The 11,235-nt window shown below is 39.9% G+C and overlaps 1 protein-coding gene across 1 annotated transcript; it reads right to left on the bottom strand.

The window, feature by feature from the left end:
* Positions 1-636: 636 nt before the first annotated feature.
* On the bottom strand, positions 637-11,034 carry senp1 (SUMO specific peptidase 1). The gene is made up of 18 exons (XM_087834444.1): positions 10,368-11,034; positions 10,126-10,184; positions 9,841-10,028; positions 9,691-9,766; positions 8,701-8,893; positions 8,397-8,541; positions 8,183-8,301; positions 7,544-7,827; positions 7,366-7,429; positions 7,132-7,170; positions 6,961-7,045; positions 6,723-6,863; positions 6,201-6,332; positions 5,700-5,903; positions 3,565-3,644; positions 3,380-3,464; positions 2,051-2,146; positions 637-1,964 (listed from the first exon to the last, which is right to left on the bottom strand). Exons 1-18 carry the CDS (start codon positions 10,499-10,501, stop codon positions 1,902-1,904), a joined length of 2,187 nt encoding a protein of 728 aa, XP_087690570.1. The 5' UTR covers positions 10,502-11,034; the 3' UTR covers positions 637-1,901.
* Positions 11,035-11,235: the final 201 nt, after the last annotated feature.

Here is an 11,235-nt window from a genome sequence, read left to right as displayed (position 1 = left end):
TAGTTTGTCATTGTGCAAATGTCCTGTTTATAAGGCTGGGGAAGCCTGCAGTCAGCTTAGACTGAAGAAGTCACCTGGATGAGTGATGAAATGTTTCTCCCACTGAAAACACTACATCCAGAAACGATGCTTTGGGACTTACTTACCTGGACGACTGAGCGTGCATCAAGATGAGATATGCCATGTTTTCATCTAATCGCACTTTGGCAGGTATAAATAATTTTGCTTTGTTTTTTTTAAACTTATGTTTAAGTTTTCAAGATTCAGCTAAAGAAATGTGAACAAGTGTATTTTAGCAACAGGCTGCTAGTAGCAGTTTAAAATGGGTTCTTTGATGTTATACGCAGACATGCCAATGGTTCATACTTGAATTATTCATAGTCAATGTAAGTGGCTTAAACAAACATTCCTTTGAAATGGTCAGAGGAGCCAATGCCCCCCCACCAAAAAATCTTTGAAAGACCTTCAGAATGATAGAACTACTGCTCAAGAGCACTTTGAAAACACCCCTCTCCTTAGAAGTAAAATATAAAGAAACCTGTGGTGGCTCAACACCAAAGACGAGTTCATGCTTTAACTCGTGTCTTTGAAAGCACACATTCGTTTGAGTTTATGTGAAAGTATTTGGAGAAAAAAGCCACAATACATGAAATTTATTTCTAAAACAGACTTGAGTCTAGATAAAATAGATAAGAAATACGTTCTTAAAAAAAGTATTTTACATTGTTTGCTGTATATGTTTTAAGTATATACAAAGTTCAAAATATACTGAATATACCAAAAGGTTGTTGAACAAAAGAACACCGAAATACATAAAATAGACTTTTAACCTTATTTTACACCATGAAGAAAACTGGATAAACAAATGACAAAACTTTTACCGTACTCTTACGGTGTAATTGTTTGGTTACACCTGCAAACCAGCATCAAGGAGAAACAATGTTTTCACTCTAAATCATACTCTGAGGTTATGTCACATTCATTTCTCAGCTTTACTGAAATGTCATAAAGAACTGAGTGACAGTCTATCAATTTACCTGCAACAATGAGGTAATTACCTATTTTAATATTAACTTCACCTTATAACATCAAAACTCTCTCAAACACAGACTATTAAAGTAAAATCCACACAGCTGTTGTCACACATAAGCTGCAACCCTGAACTTTGTAGACATTACAGCAAAGCTGTATACAGTAACACAAAAGTCCAAGTCAGACCTCCAAATGTCTTTAAGCTCCAGATCCCTGACAGAAAACCAGTGCAGGTAACTGGAGAATGTGTAGCAAACCAATGGGTGTCAAATATCCTACATGCTTAACCCAGGCAGGCCTGCCTGAAACAAACTGAGCACTTTTAATAGCAACACGATGTGTGTAATCTCGTGTGTGCTATCAGATTGTCCCACCATTGTGTGGAGTTCTCATGTGTGAAGATCAGGGGGGGAAAAGAGACTTTGACATTTGGGAATGTAATCTGCTTTTAAAACACTTTTTTTTCACTTTTACTGATAACACAGTACATGTTAATCAATGACAACTGATTGTGGCACAAAAACATGTAATGAACATTCCACCTCAGAGTATGATTTGCACGAGTGTAATTTCAAAAACAGTTCTGACTGGACCGTACAAATCGAAGCGTTTGAGCTGCTGTCTGACACATACACAAAAAAACTGTAGAAGAAGTTGGAGGCAGTGATTCGTTGCTCCAGCAACATCCTTTCAGCTACTTTTAGCCGAGGATGGAAATCGCTGAGCTGGTTCCTGATCAGATGAGCTGGTGTGAAAGTTGTTCCCAGAATTCAAGTCTCCCATCTGTGAGTCCTTTCCTGGGGAGTAAAACTCAACCATCATCAAGATATGTGAGGCAACTGTACAACTTCACAATTGTCATCCTCACATCACAACAGCTTGTGGTTTACAATCTCCCAAACGATCCTTTTTCTGAAATATGGCATATGTTTCTGTCAAAAACAAAAGAGGACATTTTTAAGCCTTCATTATGACTACTTACTGAAAAGATACTCTCATTGATGCTGTTTGAAGTTACCTGCGTGAAAGTGATTGGTTTGTCTTTGGTAATGTAATCTGCATATTTGCATGTGAACATTCCACAGTCGCTACCATTCATTTGCTGAGGGATCTCCTAAGAACAGGAAAAGAAAGACGACAAGTTTGAATGTGCAAATCAAACCTTGATTAACCTACAGTGCAAAATGACATGTGACACTTTGGCTACGTTCACACTGCAGGCGAAAGCGCATCAAATCCGATTTTTTGACCCTATGCGACTCATATCCGATCATGGTCTGACAGTGTGAACGGCACAAATCCGATATTTTCAAATCCGATCTGGGTCACTTTTAATTGTGGTACTGAATCCGATGTTTTAGAAAGCGACTGCTGTTTGAACGGTCATGTCGCATTAAATCCGTCTTTTACGTCACTGACACAACACAGACGCCAATTATCAGCGCCTGAGAAGACATCGTGAACGCTTCCTGGCCATCCAGTGTAGATGTTAGTGAAACTGTTGGGAAGACAACGTGAACATTTTCTTTGTACTGTATAATCTGCAGATTCTGACAGAAATCTGCAACTATCCTTTGAAGCACCGCTCCTCTAAAACAGCAATAAGGATCATTATTAGGTTATTTACATTATTATGTAAATAGCAAAATAACTTAAAGCAAAAATTGGGAAACGTAAAGTCCGAAGTCTTTATATTAACGGCCATCTGTCAAACAATATTGTTGGTCTGGGTCTAAAACAGAGCGCGTTGTGTGTGACGTCTTTTTTTGCGCATGCGGCCGCTTTGAGCGTTCACACTAGAGCGCGTTTGCTGTCACATTTTATCTGTAGTGTGAACGAGCAGACAAAAAAATCGGATTTGATCAAAAAATCGGAATTGAGCTTTAAGACCTGCAGTGTGAACGTAGCCTTTGACAAATTATCTATAAAATGTCTTGACAGTAAAAACTGCTGAGAAACTAATTTGAAAATTCAGAAAACAAAAGTCACAAACATAAGAAACTGGATCTTTAAACATTTCAAATCATCCACGCTCCAGTAACGTGGCTTTCATATCTCGTGGAGGCTTACAAAAGCAGCAAAACATTATATACTTAAAATCTCAGACTGGACTACTAACATTTTTGTCACTATTTTGAAACCATTTGTTACCAAAAACCTAGTGAGGGCTTTACAAAAAACAAAAAGAACTTTATAGATCTACAGCTATCAGATTCAACTGTAGAACAGTGTCTGATAGAAGAGAAACAAGTAAAATGCCAAATAAATAAAACTGTGAGGCAGATAATGAAATCCCATCTAAAATTCCTGAAACCATGTGATTTGAACACTTGTCTGTAGAACTTACATTGCGTGTTTTGCTGTGCAGAATCCAGCCTGAGGTATCCAGTTCTTTGCCCTTTTTGTCCTTACTTTCCTGTTGCAGGTATTCACTGGAAAACAAAATTGAAGTGCAAAAGTGCGATCTCAGTGAGTTTACCTCTCAAAACACCCCATTTAAACAAATATTGCACATCTGCTACAGAAACTTACAACAATATTTCACATGCTTTGTCGTTGTTTCCTCCCATAGAATCAAAGTACATGATGGACTTCTTGCGGAAATCCACCACCTGAAAAAAACAAAATGCTGAATAAATCCCAAAATATTTAAATCCACATTTTTAACTGACCCTTAAAACAACAAATTCAATAATTTTATTACACGACAGAACAGTATTATTAAGAATGCAATGGTTATTGTAATCACACTGATCCTACTGTTTCCAGTTTAAGTCCAACATTATGAAGTTTCATTATTTACTTTATTGTAAAATAATGGAAATAAAGCTGAAAGTCTCCATGAGTGCTTCCAAAATGGGTTTTCCCCCGATGTGTGATTCAAACATGATTTGAGAGGCACTGTACAAAAACGCTGAGACACTAACAGAAGATGCATTTCTGTTGCTGTGCATAAATTACTGACTAAAGATAGCATAAATCTACTATTGGTTTTCAAAGGAATTGTATGCAAAAATACTATACTATATTAAATTATACTATACTATAATAATCACAAGTATTCGGTGTGACCTAGAATGATTGACTTAGCCCATAAAGTGATTTATTGAGGGCAGGGCCAAGAGTTGTGCTCCCCTAGACTTCTACTGGGGATTTGCCTGAATAGAAGGGGGCTCAGATGGGATAGGGCTTTTGCCATAGTGGCTCCCAAATTATGGAATTTGTTGCCGTTTCACATTAGACAAGCCTCTTCCCAATTTCTAGATCTGCTCTTAAGACCCCACCTCTTCTGTTATTTTAATTTTATTCATTTTTTCAATATATTTATCTATTTAATTTCTATTTTTGTTGCCATGTCTAGCACTTTGGTCAGTGGTTACTATTTTAAAGTGCTTTAGAAATAAAGTTGGCTTGGCCATCTTGTGACCGCCACTCATTTAGCATCTCTCGCAGCTTCCAGAATTCACTCACCAACCACTCAGGTAATGCCGGCTCACACTGTGCGATTTTTTCAGTCGCGCGATTCAGCTCCTGCTCAAACTGTACGATTGACTCGCAGGGGTTAGAAGTTCATAGGTCACGATGCAGGTCTCACACTATACGGCCCGATGCTCTGATGCGACCCGAGTGCTCACACTGTGCGTCCATAAAATGAAGGTTATAACAGAAATTCTGTCGCTCGCTCTCCCTCTCTGTCTTTCACTCACACAGACACACCACCACCATCAACTTTGCTAAATTGCTAATGAAAAACATTGATCAGGCAGCTGTGATTGAGCAGCGATGTCCATCCAACTATTTTCACGGTTGTTGTGGTCGTGATAATTTTGTGAGGCCACATCAAAAAGGCTTGGATGAGCTTTCCAAAGTTCTAAAAGTGCCTCCATCGCTTGTGTCAAGATCACACGCTGCACCGCCGTGCTGCGCCGTCTTTTTCGCTGACATTTGTGTTTGCGCGTGCGCAGTGTGAGAAACTGCGGTGACACCCTCACGACGCTCGCGCGGATTTCAAACAGGTTTGAAATCCTCACGACCAAGCGATTGATGATCAGGAGGTGGTCGTGAGGTGTTAATCGCTTCTCGTTACCCCACGTATACTACACGATGCACGACGCACGATGAAGGCCAAACTCGGGCCGATCACCAAAACGGTCGCACGACTCAAAAATCGGCTCAAAATGGGCCAAAAATCGCACAGTGTGAGCCCGGCATAATAAAGATTTTTCCCCTCACGACATCACATCACATCCATTATGCCCAACAACTTTCAAACAATCAGGCAAAAAATCTGTACCAAATGTCTTTTCTGAAAAGGTGCGTCTTCCATATTGGCTTCACATTTGAGCCTAAGAGCCTATGTACATTTTTATACTGTGTATTATTACACAGTTAGGTCCAATAATCAAGGTGTATTTATTTGTAAAACTTTGGCTCAAAGTGAAGACTTTCAGCTTTAGATAATTCAGAAAAACCAAAACACCATTGAGGAACTACAGCCATGTTTAAACATGGTTCCCTGTGCTGTCAAAGCTTATAATCATCATATAACACTGACATAACGCATGTATAACACTGACATAACGCATGTATAACACTGACAAAGCAGGCCTGTTTATGCTCGTCCTTAAACCTTTAGATTACTTTCTACAACAGCCATCGGGACTTACAGAAAGGCACCAGTGCACCCCCAAGTGGACGGGAACCAACAAGATGTCTTTAGAAAAGATGTCCATCTTCTTGGTCCAGCGGCGGACAGCAGAATAGCCACTGCTGCGCAGCTTGGGATAGAAAAAAGTATTGAACGTATTGACTGTTGGCATGTTGGAATCCTTGCTGCGCTCAACCAGCAGGTTCATGTAGAAGTTGATCACCTGGGAAATTAAAGAGAGACAGTTTAGATCAAGTGCACTCGTTTAGTTGTGGATTATGAATCTAATCATGTACTGTTTCTTGTTTTAAATAGAAGATGTACAGAAACAGATAATTTATTTTTCTGTACATCTTCTGAGGTTCTCCCCCTGACAAACCAGGGGAGGTAGGCGGTATATTCATCAAGGCAGGACTTACACTGTTCTTCATCCATGTAGCCACGTTGGAGCTGTGATTCTTAATTATGTCAATAAGATCTCTCTATTTTTCCCTTCATTTCTAATACAACATTTACGCACCTCATCGTTGAGCCAGTTGAGGTTGCTCAGGGTTTGCAGGTCTTTACGTGTAAGGCTGAGACCAAAACCTTCACTTAACACTTCATGAGGATTGCCCCCTCTCAGCACCCTGTTCACTTCAGCCTCCATTTCCTTAAGAGGAAGAATGAGACAGTATAAAACCATGAAATTGTACTTACATTTTATATAGATCTGAACGCAGTTTAGATGATAAAAAATTAGTCTGACAATATGCAAGGACAGTAACTAAAAGTAAAAGTCCCTTCATATTCTTAATCAGAATATTACTGATAAATAAATGAGATTAAATGAGGAAACTTAACAAATCCAACAGAGAGCACTTAATCTTCAAAAGATTGTAGAAGAAATCTCTGCACATCTATCATCAAAATGTAGTTGCAGTTTTACTTTTTAAAAGATAAATACTAGTTAGAAAACATACTTTCCTGCGACAGTCTGTTGTGGTCATTTCAATAAATATATAATGAGCTATGCAAGTACATTAGGGTACAATTTCCATACCTCTGTAAGTTCAGGGAATTCTGGTTTCTCTTCCAAAGACGTCTGTTCTTTAATGATAGGACTCAAAGGAAGCTCTTTCTCCAAAGGAACTCGAACACAGACTTCGACATCTGGGCTACGCTGCTCCTCATCAGACAGGCGCTGAGAACCAGAAATAACAAAGCAAATTAACGCAAAAGGAAAAATAATGAACATGTCAAATCTTAACCCAATAAGGTTTTGTGAGTTGACCACTCACCTGCTGCAGCAACTGAGCAGCCAGAGCTTCTTGCTCCTCTATCTGTCTCCGTCTTTCCCTCGCCCGGGAGTCATACATACTTGTCCTACAGGAAGAATTTAAAAAAGGAAAAAGGTCTTTTTGCACTATTCAAATGTCGTGTAAATTAAATAAATAATTTAGTAAACTTACAATTCTTTGATCCATAACTCCGCTTGGAAACATGGCACACTGTTAAGACAGAAATGTATCGTGATGAGATATGTATAAACCTTGGTTGTGCTGAAATCTACCTAAACACTTAATACACATTTATAAACAAAATAAGAAAACAACTTGAAATGTTTGGATATATATGCATCTGTTTGTATTATATTTAATCAAGTTACCCTTCAAATAGCAAGCCTGACCAAAAGAAATACTAACCTCGAGCTGTCTTGTTTTTTACTTTTTTGCTCATCTACAATAATTACAGAGTCGCCATCATGAGCTGTAAGAAAAGGCAAGAATAAGACTCATGAACAACCACCAAGTAACGTTTAATTCACTTACAATAATATGTTTAACGCTCTCCCCATTTCCATCAAGTACTCAGTATGATTACCTGATGACTGTGTGTCCTGAGAAGAGTTATCCTGCAGAGCTGATGGAGAAGGAGTTGATATGAGAGTAGCTCCTCTGCTGGAACTGAGGTCCCTGTCCAGGGACCATGTCTGGATCCCTGGCTTGCTGGGGCCCCCCAGTGGACTGGGAAGGCTGCTGGAGCACTGGCTAGAGACTCCCCTAGGGCTGGCGGGACTGCTGGGCCCCTCTGAAGTTCCTCCTGCTGCTGACCCAGTTGGAGAAGAGAACTGCAGCAGTCTGCGGCTGGTGGTCAGGAAGCTGGTGCTAATGGGACAATGACAAGTAGAATGGTACAATAAGTGACTGGTCTGGAAACAACATGATTACAACAACATGATAAAGTGGGGTAGGCTGTTCTGTTCCCCACATACCATAGCTACATGAATTATTACTAATACTAATGATAATGTGCACACCAGGAAAAAAAGAAGATCCCCTTTGAAGTCTCTGGCTCAATGCACATGAAAGCCATGTCATCCCATGCTACGCAAAATAAGAAGATATGAAAACTACCTTTCATGCTTCTTTCACCCCCCCCCCCCAAAAAAAAAAAAAAAAGAAAATTATATCTCATTACACATTTTTTGTAACAGGAACATGGCATTGATTCAATACGTACAAATCTCTGTGAGACCTCACAATAGTGTGTGAGCTGCCATTGTGAAGATAAGACGACTGACCACCAGAGACCATAGTAAGAAGCTGCCTGTAGACCTCCTTCTCCTCCTCTCGAACAGACTGTTAAACAAAGAAAAACCCCAGTATGAACGCACAGACATGCAACAAATGGACATGAAGGAATCACACAGTTCATTGCTGCTTTCATAAATAACCTCCTGTGCTGTGCAGCGGGGCCTGGTCTTGGGTAAGCAGCCTGATGAGGTACTGTGTGTTGGGCTCTGCACCACTTTGATGGGAAAGGTCTTCTCGTACATGCTGGTGCAAGAGCTGCTTGTTGCACCGACTCCACTAAACGAACTGCAGACAAAATTTTGGATTTACAAAAAAAAAAATTAGAATAATGATTGAATATTGCTTACATGTCACAATAATAAATAATTTAACAAGCAGCAACTGCTGAAAAAGAATTTTCTGTCAGACACAGACACACAAAAGATGTAAGGAATACAAGAATACCTTTGAGTTCCATGCGTTCGGAGACTTAAAGGCCTGCCTAGCCTTGGAGAAGGCTGCCATTTAGGGGTGATGGAGGGTGGCAAATTAACCGAATGCCCGTTTGTTTTTGGCACCTCACGATGCACAGGACTCATGCACACTTGTCGCCTACAAACTTTTGATCCCGTATTTGACTTCTCATTACGCAACCACTCTGAAATACAGGGAGAAAGATCAGTAAGCGTTACAGCCCAGACAGGTTTTTGAAACCTTAAATGCAGATCGCATATCATCATGACTTACACCTGATATATGCTTCAGTGCAAAATCTACTCCATAACCTATTAAGTAACCTGATGTGCATCTTTCCAAGAAACCCAACAACATGTCGGGTCAATGTAGCCCGCAATTATTGTGACTGGCCTATTCATCACCATCGAAGCCTAAATCAGCCCTTAATACTGCATTACATTCTAATACTAATACTTCTATATTTTATTATGTAACAAGGCCTGTTGTATTGTTGCTATCAAAAAATTATTTGCAATGCTGCTGAAACTAATGTCACCGTCCAAATACTCTGGACCTAACATACCTGAGATTGATGACAAATTAGTGTTTATGCAATTAAGTAGTACAAGAGCAGAACTGGGGTATGAAAATCACAAAGCCCATACAGTCTGATACAGTACATTTGCTAAAATATTTCCAATTAAAGACTGTAGAGTAAGAAGGTATTACAAACAAGGTTGTCAGACAATTTAAAAGACATACTTGGAAGCTGAAAGCTCTTACAACAGCACTGTCCTGGAAAACACTGTAATTCAACTGGTGCCACAACATCCAAAACCCAGTGAATGTTTTAAAACCTTTTAGTTTTAATCATAGTTACTTGGAGTGGACAGGCATTCCCAGACGGAGGAATTTTGGAAATGCTGCATATGCCCATCTCTGTGCAGCTCAGTTTTGTTAATACAACAACTTTTGAAAAGTTTAAAATGTTAAGCTTACCAGATTTTGACGTTTTCCACTCCAAAGTTGTTGAGGGAGCAGCAAATGTCTCATTCTGAGAATTCCTGTCAAGGATCTAAATCCGAACACATACAAGTTAAATAAAATTCATGTGTGCCAACAGTCTTTACCCATAAATCTGCACCATACCGGCCTCCCTGTCCAAATTGCTGATGATGTTGAGGGGCGTGGATGAGGTTCTCCAGGTGGCAAACCAGGGGAGGTAGGCAGCATATTCCTCAAGGCAGGACTTACATTGTTCTTCATCCATGCAGCCACATTGGAGCTGTGATTCTTAACCCCTTCAGCTGCATTCTTGACTGTGTCGATAAGATCCCCTGTAGAAATTTCAAACACACAGAAAATAATGTGTGCCTATACTCTCCACAATTACATGCACAATAAACGTAACAAAGTGAGTGAGTTTCTACTTACCCATTCGTGATTTCTTTATCACCAAGCCATCTTGGTCGATGTTATGGCCATCTTCCAAACTCAAAGAAAAACAGACGGTATCCTGTTAACACGCTACCTCGTTTTTGTCAAACTTAAGATAACGGCTAAATGGACACCGAGCTAAAACACTGCGGTCACACAAACACTGTACTCATAGTTCTGTCTGGGTTTAAGCTTCTTGGCATTGATTACCAAGGGAGTTCAGATATATCTGCTCGTACCATTCAAAGGGTCTTTTCCTCCTCATCTGACCATCTCTTGGTGTGCGTTGAGCATGTGGGTGTTCGGCAGCTGGTACACCATTGCGAAGACTGGCAACGCTCGTTTCTATCCATTCGCAGATTTTATTCAACATGGCTCAAAAGTTTTGGAAATAACGGCGCTAGTTTCAAGACAAATCGCTGTCACTGATTTGAGTCAACCTTAGTGTCAATGTAGTCAAACCCAATTAAGCTAATGTGCTTTTTTCGACCGGGGAAAGTTAGCCGAGACTGCTTCAAACACCAACACTCCTAACAAATGCCATTTTATCATCACACGAACACTCGCAAAACCGCCTGATATTTAGCTTACAATTAGCTAGCTACCTAACTAGCAAACTAGGCTAACTACCCTGCTAGCTAACGTTGTTAGCTACACGGCTAATTTATGAAAGTATGTTTAAATTACAACGGGAATGCGATAAGTCGCAACCGACGCGTTCAGGAAAACGAAAATCATGTTGGGTTACACCCTAACTCATTTATATATCCTTAACGTGACAGTAAATTGTAAATAAACTCGTTGAAGAATAACATCTCCCGCTTCTTCCTCATTCAAAACCACAACATGGCTGAACCGAGCGTCTGACCATCGTACATTGTGATTGGGTGATTGGAGGTTGTAAATATCAGTGTACCTAAGGCTAACTGGTCGATTGCAGAATGGTGGGACGCCTTAGGGCTCTGGTTTAACGGAGGGTCTCTGACGTTTAGTCCTACGTCACAGCCGTAGGACTCGACTTGTGGATACAATCAAAGCGCACTAAATCCTGTGTATGTATTTTACTGATCAATAGCCTTTGACCTCGATGGAAAAAGCAATGAGGTC

This window comes from Neolamprologus brichardi, chromosome 20, assembly GCF_056152115.1.
Source record: "Neolamprologus brichardi isolate AB-2024 chromosome 20, ASM5615211v1, whole genome shotgun sequence".
In the NCBI taxonomy this organism is placed as follows: Eukaryota; Metazoa; Chordata; class Actinopteri; order Cichliformes; family Cichlidae; genus Neolamprologus; species Neolamprologus brichardi.
Note: the sequence above shows the minus strand (reverse complement) of the source record. Positions and strands in the feature narration are given on the sequence as shown.